General features: G+C 44.1%; 1 protein-coding gene across 2 annotated transcripts in view; it reads right to left on the reverse strand.

Annotated features, from left to right (window-relative positions):
• Nucleotides 1–2,643: 2,643 nt before the first annotated feature.
• kpnb1 (karyopherin (importin) beta 1) overlaps nucleotides 2,644–16,538 on the reverse strand; it is a 33,413-nt gene continuing 19,518 nt past the window's right edge. Inside the window, exons 11-22 of one of the 2 annotated variants that reach the window (XM_083976489.1) lie at nucleotides 15,920–16,111; nucleotides 14,414–14,544; nucleotides 12,034–12,181; nucleotides 11,322–11,393; nucleotides 10,703–10,847; nucleotides 10,399–10,481; nucleotides 9,782–9,889; nucleotides 9,329–9,472; nucleotides 8,395–8,500; nucleotides 6,934–7,048; nucleotides 5,389–5,550; nucleotides 2,644–4,113 (exon numbers count right to left, since the gene is read on the reverse strand). In XM_083976489.1, the coding sequence (XP_083832615.1) occupies nucleotide 4,113; nucleotides 5,389–5,550; nucleotides 6,934–7,048; nucleotides 8,395–8,500; nucleotides 9,329–9,472; nucleotides 9,782–9,889; nucleotides 10,399–10,481; nucleotides 10,703–10,847; nucleotides 11,322–11,393; nucleotides 12,034–12,181; nucleotides 14,414–14,544; nucleotides 15,920–16,111 (1,407 nt within the window). In that variant the 3' untranslated portion in view covers nucleotides 2,644–4,112. The remainder of the gene's footprint in view (nucleotides 4,114–5,388; nucleotides 5,551–6,933; nucleotides 7,049–8,394; nucleotides 8,501–9,328; nucleotides 9,473–9,781; nucleotides 9,890–10,398; nucleotides 10,482–10,702; nucleotides 10,848–11,321; nucleotides 11,394–12,033; nucleotides 12,182–14,413; nucleotides 14,545–15,919; nucleotides 16,112–16,538) is intronic. The other variant, XM_083976488.1, reaches the window with a different exon arrangement.

The following is a 16,538-nucleotide window of genomic DNA, read 5'->3' on the forward strand; positions in this document are numbered from 1 at the left end:
TTTTTGTTTTTTTTATTGGCCCGGCTATATTGAATTTGATGTATGGCTCTATGCACAGCTCCACTACTTCCTATTTCTAATCAAACCCAAAACGTATTATGTTAAGTTTTTCCTCCAATTTTGATTTAAAAAATGATAATTAATAAAAACACACTGTTTACAGTAGGCTACGTAAGTTATATTACCGGTCACACAGCGGACAAACACAGAAGGGGACGAGCGAACGCTTTACCGTTGCTAAGCAACCACCAGCTGTCAAAATAAATAACATAAAAAGCCTCGCATGGAAATAAAATAAAAGCCAGCAGCACAATAACTTGCTTGACCAAAACAAACAAACTAAAGAAAACACAGGCTTAAGTGGCGAACAGTTAGCTAACACAGTTGAATTTAGCGCTTAAACTTACAGTATGACCCTTTAGTGGACTTATCTTTATCATTTAAAACAGCAAGCATTCGTGACACAACAATTAATGGCCACTATATGTTAATGTTTATCTGTAAAGGATCCTCAATGATGTTATTAACGTGGGTGATCTATAAATGTCCTTAAATTATTGAAAACACCACACTGCTCATTCACCAACACTGCAGAGATGTCAGTTCTTGGGCGCATTGGCAATACCCATATCCCGCCACCAGGGGGCGTTTCCACTTGACCAATGCGTGTCGCTACTCTCTTTTCCAGTGCTCTAGTTTTACCTTAAAGTCCCAGTCTGTAACTTATTTGTCTTTTTTATTATCAAAAATCAAACCTGTCTTTCATAAATCCGTATTTGACTGAAGGTGAATCACAGCTGCTACAAATGAAAGCTTTCTGGTTCCTTAGAATGAGTTGTTACAAGTCGTTACAAATACATAAGTGGGCGACGCACCGAACCGAGGCGGCCATAGACTAGAGTTTTATGCAAATGAGAATGACTGATGCATCCTGGGTAATTTAGGGGCAGCGCCCGGCATTTTTAAATTGCACTCAGTGGCTTTTTGTGTTTTGATGGAGCGTAGACTAACTAACAATCAATCTGAATGTTTTATTTATTGTTTCTTTTGTAGCACTATGTCTCATCATTATTCTGACTCCCTCTTTGAAACCCACCGTTCATGCTATCTTGAAAAACTACAATGAATGAATCTACGGTATGCTCCTTTAGCCTCCCACAAGGACAACAGATTGGGTCAGTTGGGTCAAAAAGGAAGGAAGAAGTAAGGACGAAGTGAAGGAAGGAAGGAATGAAAGAAGAAAGGAAGGAAGGAAGGGAAAAGATTCGGTCAAGGAAGGAAGGAAGGAAGGGAAAAAGGAAAGAAATATGGAGCAGGGTATATACAGGAATCTTGAAGTTAATTCTAAAACCTTTTCAAGACCTTCTCAATATTTTTCAATACCTCACCGCCACTTCAAGCTGTAACCATTTACATCAGTGACACTTTTAACTTACCAGTTTTAGTTTGTGATAAGGACTCTAGACCACTATGATACAACAGAATTCAAAATAGGCTGAGATAATAAATAAAGGCAAAGTTTATAAAAAAAAAAAACATTGCTCCACTCTCAAAAAACAAAAACAACAATTTTCTTTTTCATATAGCCTACCGGTTCATCTTTGGTTTTTAATAAAATGAATAAATTCACACACTTTTACAATGTTTTTTTAGGACTCAAACTCTTTCAGAAGCTAATTCAGAAAAAATACCTTGAAATTTTAAGACTTTATCAATTCGTGAAAAGACTTTTTAATACTTTTTAAGGGTCTTAATTTTCCCAAAATGTATTATCACATTTTAATACTTTTCAAGACCCCGCGGATACCCTGATGGAGGGAAGGAACAGATTCGTTCGAGGAAGGAAGAAGGGAAAGAAGGAAGGAAAAAAGTAAGGGAAAAGGGACTGTGGAAAGAAGGAAGGGAGAAAGGAAGGAAGGATGGAGGGAGGGAGGGAACAGATTGGGTCAATTGGGTCAAAAAGGAAGGACGAAGTGAAGGAAGGAAGGAATGAAAGAAGAAAGGAAGGAAGGGAGGGAACCGATTTGTTGAAGGAAGGAAGGAAGGAAGAAGGGAAAGAAGGGAGGAAAAAAGGATTGTGGAAAGAAAGGGAAAAAGGAAGGAAAGAAATATGAAGGGAGGGAACAGATTCATTCAAGGAAGGAAGAAGGGAAAGAAGGAAGGATGGAAGGGAACAGAAGAGAAGAGAAGGACGACAGGAGGTTTATCTGCTTGTTGACGCGTCAGAGCTGTGATGTCACCGTGATGTCACCTGTCCACTGGCTCCGCCCCCTCACGATGACGTCACAGACCGGCAGGTGGGCGTGGCCTCGTCACACCTGAGGAGGAACTTTTATGTTTTATTGTAAATGTTGTAATGTTTGCCCCCCTCCATCCCCTCCCTCCCTCCCCTCCATCCCATCATCCCATCCCGTCGCTAGGACACAGTTGCTAGGAGACGCAGCACAGCAAAGGTGTTTTCAGTACAATATAGACTTTTATTATTAGTTCACTAAAGTTGAATATGAAATAAAAAGCAGATTCGGCTTTTAAATGATTCACAATTTCAGAATAAAGTCGAGTCGCAGCGGGTTTTTCTTTCTCTCCGTCACGTCGACAGACAGGAAGTGCGTCGTCGGCCGCCGGTTGCTCTGCTGCTCCACAATAAAAGCCCCGCGATCGAGGCTGCTCCTTCACAATAAAAGCCCCGACGCTTCACTGTCCAGTTTGATTGATTGGATTGATTATTGATTATCAGAGTGAAGACGACGTCCACACTTCCAATGTCAGACGTGATTCAGACCCGACCAAAACTCAACTCAACGTCCCCAAAAAAAAACAACCAAAAAAAAAAAAAAACCAAAGAGCGGTCGTCAGGGGCGACGGCCGAGCTGCTGCTGCCAAAAACAAGCCACAACAGGAAGTGAATTCACAAACAGAACAAAACCAACCAACCAACCAACCACCGTGGGAGGGAGGGAGGGGGGCGGAGCTAAAAGAGTCCAGAACGCGTGACATCATCATCATCATCATCAAATCACCAGAGAGAGATAAAGATCACCGCCGGGGGAATGTTTCATATTTCACTTTATTATTATTGTGTTTTTTTTCACCTTTATTTTCATCAGCAATAATGGAAAAATAGAACCTTATACAAACGTCTTCAATTCTCTCAATCTGAGACAAGCAGAGCGCCGACTGCCCCCCCCCCCTTTACCCCCCCACCCCCCCCCTCCTTTAACCAACCAACCAATCAGGCGTCACCAGCAGCTCGCTCGTCGTTTCGTGTGTTTTGTTTTTTCTCCACATTTGGCACTCGCTCCTCTTGAGGAATCCTGGACTTTTATTTTGAAGGAATTTCTTTTTTATTTTTAGTGCTGCTGTTGTTTTGTTTTTGTCGTCATCGTCGTCGTTGGAGCGAGGGGACGCGGCGTCCGTCCATCCGTCCGTCCATCCGTCCGTCCATCGGGGACGTTGGCGCTCCGTCAGTTTAGTGCTCGGAGGAGAAAAAAGAAGAAGAAGAGCAACAGAAACGTGAAGTTTTTTTTTTTTTTTTCTCTTTTTTCTTTCCACAAAGTCACAAAGTTCCGTCGGTTCTGATCCACTCAAAGTCTTTTAAAGTTTCTCGTCGGGTTTTTTTGTAAATCCATGTTTGTTTCCCTCCTCCTCCCCCCGGCGGCTGCAGCGGCGGCGGGGGTGGGGGGGGCGGCGGCGGGCGGCGGTGGCGGCAGGTCGGTGACGTCATCGCGATGTCATAGATCAGCGAGAGAGGTGCATTGTGGGAGGAGGGGGAGGAAGGGGAGGGGCTTAAAGGTGAGTTTGGTGGTTTTATTTTGAAAGGGAAGAGGAAGGGGAAGTGTCAAAGTCCAGTCCACAGGCCGTTCAGAGAGGGGGGGGGGGGGGGGGGGGGGGGGGGGGGGGTCGTCATGGTCGCCTGCTGGGTCAGAGGGTGGTGTGATGTCATCGTCTCTCGCTCGCTCACTCGCTCACACGTCTCTCTCTCTCTCTCTCACACACTCGACTTCGTCTTCGACCGACACAAAGACAGAAGAGTTGGTTCCATGGGGCAGTTTGTCCTCATTGTTCACTGGTGTCGATCTCTCAGCTCGCTCTCTTTCCCCGACCGGCAGCGCTCTGAAACACAGAGGGGGGGGGGGGGGGGGGGGGGGTTAGTGACATCACAGTGACATCACAGCCAGATTTAGATTTCTACAACAGGTGAAACTTTAAATCAAAAGGGATAGTTCAACATTTAGTCAAACTGTCCCATTGCCATAATCCCTATAGTCATAGCAGTAGGTTCGTTACCTTTAATTGTCGGTGCAAGCTGTTTTTAGAACGGAGGAGCGGAGCGGCAGGCTGTTCAGAGCTACGCTACGGAGGCTCATTATGGGATTTCTTGGTTTCAAACTCTTCAAATACACAATCCAACAACTCCACAACGCTCTGGTGGACAAGTTGTGAGCTGCACATTCACCACGCTATGAGATAATAACACAACGTTACCACACAGAGTTGTTTTAGAGGGAAATGCAGAGACTGTTGATGAAAAACTGTCCCTGAAGGCAACGTGCATCAGCGGTTTTGCATGAATTTCCCTCTAAAACAACTCTGTGTGGTAACGTTGTGTTATTATCTCATAGTGTGGTGAATGTGCAGGTCACAACTTGTCCACCAGAGCGTTGTGGAGTTGTTGGATTGTGTATTTGATGAGTTTGAAACCAAGAAATCCCATAATGAGCCTCCGTAGCGTAGCTCTGAGCAGCTCACGGCTCTGCTCCGCCGTTCTAAAAACAGCTTGCATTGACAATAAGGTAACGAACCAACTGCTACGACTATAGGGATTATGGCAATGGATTAATTTGACAAAAATGTTGAACTATCCCTTTAAACTAACAGATTTCACCATGAAACTTCCCAAGTTTATCACTTAAATTAAGATTAATAGTTTTTGTTTTACAAGTTTGGTCTAATTTGATGTTTAAATATGTAAATGAGGCAATATCTAATTAAATATGCACAAATTTGCATACATTTCCATTACAGAAATCTGAACAATGGATTAAGTTACTTTGTTTTATTTTGTTGAGTCTTTAGTTTTTCCAGAGGAGGATTGTGGATATCTCTTTTTATCACTGTGTAAATGAGAAAACACTGTCACCAGCCCTAAAAAAGTCAAATTTCTCCATGTTTGTAGTAATAAAATGTTGTATAAATGAGGCTGTGAATGATATATCAACAATCCCCTCTGTAAAAACCTTCAGGATATAGAAAGGGATCAAAGTGGAAGGTTTGGTGTTTTTCCTGGTATGTGTAACAGTGGAGCAGCTGTTTGTCTGTAGGAACCACTGTCGATAAAGTTCATTCAGAGTGTGTCTGAGTGTGTGTGTGTGTGTGTGAGAGACTGACCAGGCCTGGCTCTTCAGCTTGCGCAGCTCCTTGGTGGCCCACGTGGCCAGGGTCTTGGTCTTGGTGGTCTTGGAGCGCCGGCCCTCCGTCAGTAGGTCGTTGATGAGCGGGCGGATCTCCACCAGCTTCATCACGTCTTTACCGAACGCTGTGCACAGGTCCCTGAACGCAACACAACACACACAACACGTCAGTTCATTTTTAACGATTAATCAATGAATCGGATAAAAATATAAAACACAACATTATTTCATTGAAGATGCAGAAACAGGCGACAGGTCGTAGCTGCATCGTTCAAGTCAAACACAAATCTAACTGGAACAAGATTTGTTTCTTGACTTGCTTCAAGTGTACATTTCTTTCCACAGACGGCGTCAGATGGCGACTCAAACATGCGCAGAGAAGTTTTGCACCTGAACACACCGAGCGTCAACTTGGGTCTCGAGACTTTGAATTAGATCTAGTTTTACAAACATGTCGGCTTGTTGAAGTAAATAAACTTCTGGCTGCATGTTTGAGTCTCCATCTGACGCTGTCTGTGGCTTTGAGGGATGGAAACAGCCTAAGCAGCAGAACTTCAATCCGCTCCCATTCATCGCTGCCGTGGCGACGCGGGGACAGACACAACTACCGCAAAACAGGAGGCATTACACTGAACATCTTCAGATTCCTTCTGTTAGACCTAAAATGTTATAGGAACATACAGCCTGAGGTGAATTTGCCCAGAATTGTCCTTTAAGTTTTATTTTACTAAGCTACTGTGTATAACATGGTTACGGTTTCCTGCTCGTCTTAAAGGCCCATGCTGTGCACTTTTCTCTGGGTTTATTTCCCTAACAAGATGTATCATTGGTTTTGAGTACCTGTGATCTGCTTCATATTGTTTCTACTGCCCCTTTCTGTTGCCTCTTTCTGGATCTCTACCAGGCACAGGTCATTTGGCCAATCAGAAGAGAGAATGAGAACCTCTCTTCTGATTGGCTGACTGTTTTTAAGTGGTGTGTGGTCGGGCCAATCACAGGCAAGTAACTGAAACCTAAGCTGCATTCATAAAAATTGAAAAAAACACAACTGGTCACGGTGGGCGGAGTTACCTTGTGTGTGACATCACAGAAAGGAGGAAGTGCTATCAGCTCGTCTTAAAGGGACAGTTCCTACAAATGGGCGGTGTGTGTTTCTCTGTTTATGACCAGTTTGATGCATGGGGCAGTATATACGTCTATCTATATACATCTATATCATCTATATACGTGGCCCAGAGACCTCCCCAAGCACCAAAACATAACCACAATCACATTTTTCATGCTATGGGGCCTTGAAGTGACTCGCCCACTGATGATGACACGGTTCTCAAATGAAAAACCAACTATTTTTAGGTTCCGCTGTAAACCGACTCTTCAGGTTCCAAACCAGTTATTATTATTTCAGTCTGAACGCGCCGGACGGTTCAAAGTTGCGTTGGGGAACCAGAACCAGCACCAGCACCGTGCCGGAGCGCTGCCAGTGTGAAACGGCTAAACGAGACAGTGACAGAGTGTAACTGACCCGATGAGTCCAGCAGCGTTGGCCACCACGCCGTCAGAGTGGTCCTCGTCCTCCGCTATGTGGTGGATGAAGGAGAGGATGAACTCCACCCGCGGCTGCACCAGCATCACGTCGGCTGAGGAGGAGGAGGAGGAGGAGGAGGAGCTTCATCATCATCATCATCCATACACATATATATACACATATACACATATATACGCACATATACACATTGTTTTAATCTGTTGGGTCCCGCAAAACCAGGAAGCCGTTGTCGTGGCAACAGCCTGAAGCTTCCCGGGTGAAAAGGACCCGAGTTTTATCTGCGACGTCGTAAAATCTTCCTGGTTGGACTGAAGCCAGGAGGAGGAACCGACGTCACATTAGGGATGGAGTGATTTTCGATCGGATCGTCTATCAGCGATCGAAGGGGACGATCGTGATTTTTTTTTCAAATGGCGATCTTTAAGGTGATCTTTAATTAATTTACTGCCATAAGATGTTAAAGAAATAATCTCTAGAACCCGCGCTCTACTGTGTATTTGAAAAATGTTTCGTGGAGCAACATGTCTGCATACAGAGCCTTTGGATCTGTGCAACAGAGGAGTGAATATTAAACACACACACACTGTTGCATCTTTTTTTTTTCTTCTCACTTTTTTTCGGAGGTGCATGCCGCGGACGCAGGCTGTGCGGGGGGCGGGTCATTAAAAACACTGATGATGAAGTCCAGAGTGTGTTATCAGGGGTGCGCTGATGTTGACGGGAAAGCCGGCGGAGGTGTGAGGGAACCGGGTGAGACGGCGGCTGGGCGCATCAGCAGAGCGGGGTTGAAGCAGAGAGCAGAGCGGGGGGAATGAAGGCGGCGGCGGCGGCGGCTGCTGCACTGTGACTCTCCTCCTCACGAGCTCCACACTGACAAGCTACCGGCAACACAGCGCCTCTGTCTGCCCTTTCAAAGTAAAAAAGCCCGCTGTCTGACGTTTAATTGCGGCGGGACGGGTTGTGAAAATAGATGCGGTGGGGCGGGTCAAAATACTTAATAGATGCGGGACCGGCGGGTTGGAAAAAAAACCCGGACCCACGCGTCATGCATGCGGCTTGTCTGTGTGTGTGGACGACAATAACGGAGAGTGAGCGCTATGCGGAGATGAATGAACGGAACTATATGGCAAGTTTTTTTTTTTTTTTTTTTTTTTTTTTTTTTAAAGCTGACGTAATTGCACCCCCCCCCCCCCCCCCCCCCCCGCCCCCCGCGATTGGATCGCCTATCGGCGATCGACAGTGTCCACGATCGAATGATCTGAATATAGGGCCGATTTCCCATCCCTACGTCACATGACACATGACACACAGAGAGGGAGGGAGGGTGTGTGTCTGTCTGTATGTGTATGACAGTGTGTGAGACAGAGTGTGTGTGTGTGTGTGTGTGTGTGTGACAGAGTGTGTGTGTGAGACAGAGTGTGTGTGTGTGTGTCTTACGGTGCACGTTCTCCTGGTCTCCCTTCAGGCCCTGGATGATGCCGGTGTACGCCTCCAGACATCCCTCCCTCAGCTCGTTCAGGTAGTCCACCATGTCGTAGTCCGTCTGAAACACACACAGAGAGGTCGGTCGGTGGCCACTAGAGCAGGGCTCCAGACTAACTTTTTTGACTAGGAGCACAGTGGCCCCTAACTTAAAAGTATGGGAGTGCAAGCAGAAAATCGAGGGGCGCACATCAAAATCGATTTGCAAAGTAAATTTTCACATTTCCTCTAATTTTCACTGTATTACTGATAAATACTTTGATACATGCAGAAACTATAATGTTTTAAATTCACATTTTATTGTGAAACAGTTTAATAAAAAATATAAAGTTAATGTTTAGGCACACCACTTGTGGTAAACTCATCCTAGAACCCCCTCCCTTGGGGGATAAGGTGCCTGTGTAGGCCCCTTGTAATTTGGCCTCTTTGTCTGTTGACCCTGACTGAGCCACATGTGCACGGACTCCTTCGCATCAAACTCGCATATTGGTTTTGAGTTAATTTGGACAAGACACGGCTCCAAATGTTTGTTTTTTCCTGCACCAATCGACCAATGAAATTTTGGTCGACCAGTGTGGTCGACTATTTGGGGGCAGCCCTAGAAAAGCAGTGATTTATGTTTTCTTTTTCAGGTTTGAAAATGCCATATCCAATACCCTGTACCGTTCAATTTAATTTAATGACATTTGTGTCAAAGATACAGGAGAGTGATAATATACACACATAGCAGCCGATAAAATCTGTTGTTCAATATCTCATGACTGATGAAAAATTTTCCGTGTTGTGCAGTAGAATTTTGATGCATCGTAGAATCGAATCGACCCTCAGTAGGGAGCACAGCTGTGTGTGTGTTGTATTGTGTTGTGTTGTGCTGTGTAGTAGTGTGTACCTTGTCGACCTGGGCCTGAGACGCCTGCTGCAGCGTGTCCAGGACGATGTCCAGGTATTTCTTGAACTCTCCTCCGATGGCCAGAGCGATGTCGCCGAACGCCGACAGGATCTGAGGCTTCACCGACCGGTGCACGTTCTCGTTCTGCACACGCGCACACACACACAGACACACACACACACACACAACACACACGCACGCACACACACACACACACACAGACAAACAGTGTTGATGAAGCAGCAACACACTCAGAAACAGGCTCAGAATAAGACAAACAGGAAGTGGAGGCTTCAGATAAACATGGCTGCTTTCTGTCACTCACTGACACACTCTTTATCTCTCTCTCACACACACACACACACACTCTCTCTCTCTCTCTCTCTCTCACACACACACACACACTCTCTCAGACACACACTCTCTCTCTCTCTCTGTGTGTGTGTCCCTCACCCCCAGGTTCTCCAGCAGCAGCTGCATGATCTCGTCACAGTAAGGCAGGATGTTGGACATCAGAGCTCTGCACAGGTCACACACCAGACCCACGGCCGCCAGACACACCTGTGACATCATCAACACCGTCATCATCATCATCATCATCATCATCATCATCATCACCACCACAACCATCCTCCTCCTCATCCTGCTATATCCAAGATGGCTGCCTCGGTGTTTTGACAATCTGCACAATAACTTATTCAGTAGTATATTTTATCTTTATTCAGGGTTCCCTCTCTTTTCTTCAGTATGACATCATCACGCCGACACATCCTCCGTGTCCCATTCAGGCTTTGTTCCACAGTTGTAGCTAGGGGATGTTTGATGTTGCCCAAAAATAAAATCTCGATTTTCTTCTCTGAAAAATCGATTTCCGATGACGATTTTTTTGTTAATTGACAAACTATTTTGTGTGCTGTTTCCATTTGTGTCTTTTTAAATGGACCTAATGGACCGTGAGCTTACCGTAATTACCCTAGTTAGAGTAAAAAATAGATTTTTACGATTCCAAATAATCACGATTACAGTTTTAAATCGATTATCGAATGCTGGGGTTGGGACAGAACTCCTACCTGGTACTCAGCGTAGTTCTTCAGGCCGATGGCCAGGAACGGCTTGAAGGCTTCCATGTACTTCTGGAAGTCGCTGCCCAGCACTGCAACACAACAGTCACCATGACAACAGCACCACCATGTGGAGGAGGGAGGTAGTGGGGAAAGGGGAGAGGAAGGGAAATAGAGAAAGAGAAAGAAAGAAGAGAGAGTGTGTATGTGAAGTGTATAAGTGTCTGTACCTTCCACCAGCGTGGACACGGCCATCAGAGTGTGTATAGTGTGTATATATTATGGTATATATAGTGTGTATAAGTGTCTCTACCTTCGACCAGCGTGGACACGGCCATCAGAGCGTCCTCCTGAACGCCTCCCGACCCGGCCGTGCTCTGGAACATGCGCAGCAGCGAAGCCATGACCACGTCAGAGATCTGCAGCGCGTCCTGGTGCTGCACCTTCCGCAGCACGTTCTGAAACACACAACACACACCACGACACCGTCAGCATTCATTACACAACACACACAGTCAGCATTCAGCATTCAACATTCTTTACACACCACACCGTCAGAATTCAGCATTCAAGAGTCTTTATTAGTCACATTCTTTCTTTCTTTAACCTTTATTTAGATCTTGAAAGCCATTGAGGGTAAACCCCCCAAAATCTTTGGTCGGGGGCAGCCCTAACGATCACGCATTATCAACAATTTCTAGGATTATATTTGAAGCAGTTGCATTCAAAAGCGTGCATATTTATGACCATGTTTTTAAACTGGCCCGGGGTAACAAACACATGCCTGGTTACAGTACGCACTCGAGTAAAAAAAACTATGCTAAAAAAACTGAGTATAGTATATATAAATAACAATTTTAAACTAGGGACAAAGTTAGAAAATAATTTCCTTAGTGCAGTAGTCTCAGTAATCTCAGTATTAAAGGCCTCACCTGCAGCGTGGCGCACAGCAGAGACTGCAGGTCGTTGAACTGGATTCGGTCCGAGGTGCTCTGGATGTGGGACTGGACACAGACACACACACAGGTTAGAGTCACACTAGATTCACACTAGAGATTCAGACTAGAGCAAAGAGAGTAAGGACAGCATTGGTCCAATGGCAGCGCCTCCTGGTGGAGGAATATGGGTTTTGCAAAAGCGCCCAAGAACTGACAACTCTGCATTGTTGGTGAATGAGCAGTGTGGTGTTTTCAATCATTTAAGGACATTTATAGATCACCCACGTTAATAGCATCATTGAGGATCCTTTACAGATAAACATTAACACATAGGAGAGTAAAAAAAAATAGTTGTCTACGTGAATGTTTCAATCTACATTTTGTAATAAACAAATTCTAAGTATAATCTGATATGACCAAGACACCTAAAAACAAAAACACGGCCGTTTTCATCAATTTACCAGCAAGTGGGCAACACACATACATTGGAGTGAATGGGTTTTCTGGGCGCTTTTGCAATACCCATATCCTGCCACTCGGGGCGCAAAACCCTTAAACCCTTAAACCCTTAAACCCTTACCACGGGAGTCAATGGTGGTGTCACTACTCTCTTTTACAGAGCTCTAGTTCACACATACTGAATCAAGCCCCGCCCCCTCACCCCACTAGCCCCGCCCCCCTCGGCCTCTTGGCCCCGCCCCCTCACCTCCATCTGCAGGACCTGCTGCAGCCGCTCCATGATGACCAGCGTGGTCTTCTGCACCGCCGGGTAACAGTCCTTGGCGCTGTTCTTCACGATCTCCATCAGAGCCTCGTAGGCCGCCGAGCGCAGGTTGTTCTGGTGCCCGTCGGGCCTGGACAGGGACAGGGACAGAACCAGAATCACATCAGACCACATCAGACCGGGACAGACCAGAACCACATCAGACCTTATATCTAGGTTGCTCCTTTATTCGTTGAATAGACATTGCAGGATATACGTATATTTAGTGTGACTGCTGAAGCAGTCACACTATTGTTCTTCTGTTTGGCCATTTTCTTCCGCCTTTTTACGGTCTTCTTCTAGTCCTTCATACTTTGTGCTATTTCAACAATTCATATATCAAAACGTGCAGCTTTTTCAGGACAATATTGCTATTATTTTTCTCTTTTATACTATTTATACTTTTTCAAATATTTAACTTTTTAGATGTTGACAGTGTGCAGATCATTAACAGACAACAGTCTTCTTCACAACTCCACTGTAGTGTAGGGGTTAGGGTGGCTGCTTGCCAACCCTAAGATCACTGGTTCAAATCCAAGGGAAGAACTCTTGTTATGTTATGTTGAATTCTGCTCTCCTCCCCCGCCTTCAATTGGTTACAGGTGTTTGTTATCTCCTTGATTACTCATACCAGTTTGCAGCACATCATCACATTACAATGAATGACAACAGTCTTGAAAGCAGTGTGCTCTCTGTAGCCGAGTGGCAGAGTAAAGGTTTAGTGATCATATGGTCATGGGTTCGATTCCTGCCTTAGTCATTTCACATCATTGCTTGACTTTTGATTCCAATTATTCAGCTGTCATTGGACAGTCTTTGATTCCTCATAGTATAAAGCTCATTGTATCAAAGGTTTTCTTTACCCCTCACATACTGTCTCTGTCTGTAGCCTAGTGGTTAGCTTGCTGGTCTGGAGACCTGAAGGTTGCTGGTTCAAATCTTGCCTCAACAACAATTATAGTGAATTATTTTCCCAGTTGTCCTCTGTTGACTTCTGATAACTTGCTTCATGTTGAAACTGCTGCTCTCAGCCTGAAATTCACAGAAATTTTCATTCTAAGTCATTCAAGCTTGACTCTCAAGCTTTCTTGATGTTGACAGTGTGCAGATCATTAACAGACAACAGTCTCTGCAACTGTGTGTGCACCGTGGCCTAGAGGCAGAGTGAAAGTCTAATGACCATGAGGTTGTGGGTTCGATACCAACCTTGGTCAAACATTTGTATGGTGATCACTGCTTGCATTATTTGCTAATTCTGCAACAGCGTTCAGTTGCTATCAGCAGTCACACCATTTCCATTCTTGGAAATGCTTTTTCTAGTATCATATGAAGAGTTCATTTGCAAAAGCAGATAAGTGCCATTTAAAAAAAAAAAAGAGCTGAAGCTTTGTAATTAAAAAAAAAAAAGAGCTGAAGCTTTGTAATTATTCTTTGCATAGTGTTGTTTTCAATAAAACTTTATTTTTTTGGAGATATGTCTGTTTTGTTACATCTCAAAGTCACTCAACTTTGGTTTGACTGATATCACCATAGATATCACCTTATGTAAATAAAAAATAAAAAATTAGTGTTAGAGTTATCTGCTTTTGCAAATTAACTCTTCATATATTTTCCTCTCTGTATTCTATGTATTTTTCCCTAACTTTTCCTCTGGAGCGGCCTGGCCGAATAATTTCCTTTGGGATGAATAAAGTTATATCTATCTATCTATCTATCTATCTATCTATCTATCTATCTATCTATCCATCCATCCATCCAGACCGGGACAGAACCAGAACCACCAGAGAGCAGAGGATTCAGTAACTGATGAATGACTGAGTCGCCTCTTCTCAGGTGTGTTTCCATGGAGACCGTTTCCTCTCTGAATGAGTCGTTCAGGTTTCATCTGGTTTGACCTGATCAGTAGTTTTGACTCTTTCATTCAAACATCTGAAGTGAAGAAACGTCGCTACCCATTTACATCGACACAGAGTGTCGGAACTTTTTTTTTAAGATAGATTTTATAACCACATTTTTTTTTAAATCTTACCATTTTTTTGTAAACATACATTTTTTTTTACTTTTAATTTCTGAGAATTTTTACAGCTTTTGTCTAGAAATGTTTCAACATTTTTAGAGAAATTGTACCACTTTTTCCCAGAAATTTCTCCACAATATTTCCACAAATTCACTCCATTGGCCTTCATTTGAATGTACAATGACTAAAAAAGTAAGAATCTTCAGTCTCAGAACAAATGTTTGTCCAGTGGGGGTCTGTGGTCTAAATTGTGTCAGTTTAGGGTCCTTGGTGTAAAACATTTTCAGAACCACTGGTGTAACTCACCTGTCTGTGGTCTCCAGCAGCTTCTGGACGATGATCTCGAAGGAGGACGAGAGGCAGTAGGTGCTCGGCTCCTCCTGGTCCTCGGCAGCGTCTGTGGCCTCGTAGGCGGCTTCAGCCAGAGAGGAGAAGGCCTGAACACACACACACACACACACACACAGTAAATCTTTCATGTGCAATCAGTAAATCTGCTGTTTAGTTTTTTCCCCATGGTGACAGGTGAAGGGGACGACTCAGAGAATCTGGTATCCGCAGTGGTGTAGTCTAATGTTCTGTAGTGGGTAAACTGCTTTCTAGGTGGTAAACTGTTCATACTTGTATCACATAGACTGGTGGTTCTCAAACGGTTTTATATCAAGGACCCTATTATTCACACAACTTAAGACCACGGGCCCCTCAATTTTCTGTTTGCGCTCCTAAAGTTTTAACTGAGCTCCTCGTAAACCAAGTTAGTCTGGATGCCGCTACTTGTTCTTCTCTGCACTAAAACAAATGGAAAAAAATGTACGCAGTTTGTAATTTAAAAAACACTTCTGTCGTTACAGCAGTTTATTTTACTTTCTGTTCTCCGTGTTTCGCTTTATTAGTCGAATTTTTGTTTTGTTGTTTGTCAATATTGTGTCGGTTTATATCTCCGTCTTCTGTTCTTGTGTTTTGTGATGAACTCTCTCATGACCTTGCCAGACGACAGCGGATGAGAAATATCAATTACAGTGCATTTATGTCTGTTTTTTTTTTTTTTACTGCTGATGTTATTAATGTGCAATGTCCCTTTTTAACTCATTGAGTGCCAATGACGTACATATAGTACGTCAAACGCAGTTTTCTGCGGCTGGTAAATGGTGAGGGGGGCAGCAACTGAAGGAGGAGAGCAGGCATCACTCTGCGGAGTAAGACTCCTACTTGTTGTATTTTAGTTTTTTTTTTTTTTGTACAATGAAAAAATGTGTGAAATGAAATGTTCAGATGTCTTACATGTTTTTGAAGCCAAAATTAAAACGGATAAATCACTGTTTTTCTTGACTCTTTCACAAAAATGCATTTTTCTCAGCTTTCTAGAAAAAAAATGGTCTTTTTGGTGCAACCAGGCTCTATTCAACTTATATTAAGATAAATCAAGAATGGAACAAGGTACAAACAAATGGTTTTTTCCCTAGTTAAATAGAGAGTTTCCTCTTTCCTTTGAGCTGTTTGGTGTTTTCAGAGTCATAGTACAAAATATTCTGTGGGTCTTGAAATATTACTCAAAATGCCCCAAAACGCTGGCACAAGGCACTGACCATTTTATAAAAGGGCTGGCACTCAAAGAGTTAATCTGTGTTTTCTGATGTGTTGCTGTGTTTTGTGAAGAACTCTCTCGTGACCTTGCCCGACGACAGCGGGTGAGAAATATCAAAAACGGTGCATTTATGTCTGTTTTTTTTTTTACTGCCGATGTTATTAATGTGTAATGTCCCTTTTTAAAATACTAATGTATGTGTCGTCATGCTGTGCCGCTGCTCTCACCCAGCAGACGTTGGAGGCGACGCGCGGCTCGGCCCCCAGCCCTTCGATCAGGCAGCGGAGCAGCGGCGCCAGGTAGACCTCGTTGATGGCGGCCTCGGGCAGCAGCTCACAGATGCGTCCGACGGTCCAGGCGGTCGTGTCCCTCACCACCACGCTGGGGTCCTTCATCAGCTCGATCAGCGTGGGCATCGCCTGGGGGGACAGCGCCGTTACAACCACGAGACGACAATATCTTTCAACACCTCACTGCCACTTCAAGCTGTAACCTTTTACATCAGTGACACTTTAAACTTAAAGGATAATTACAGTTTTTTTTACAATCTGGACTTTATTTCTATCATAAACTCCGATCATTTCCTCCCCCAGATAACTTTGGTGTCATTACAAGTGGTTGTGATGAAATGAGCTCCAGCCGAGAGGCGCGTATATCCGTATAATGGAGTCTACAGGGCAGCAGAATGCAGCCTCTAAATAACACATTATCTGCAGAGAAACTCCTTCATTTCACCAAGATTTAGTTCTGATAGGCTAGTGCTATTCCCCTCTGAGTCCGGGGTTAGCTGTTATCAACATCCGGGGTCTGTAGGTTGACCTACTGACCTCTCACCTCTGAAATAAG

Source organism: Trachurus trachurus (assembly GCF_905171665.1).
Source record: "Trachurus trachurus genome assembly, chromosome: 8".
Lineage (NCBI taxonomy): Eukaryota > Metazoa > Chordata > Actinopteri > Carangiformes > Carangidae > Trachurus > Trachurus trachurus.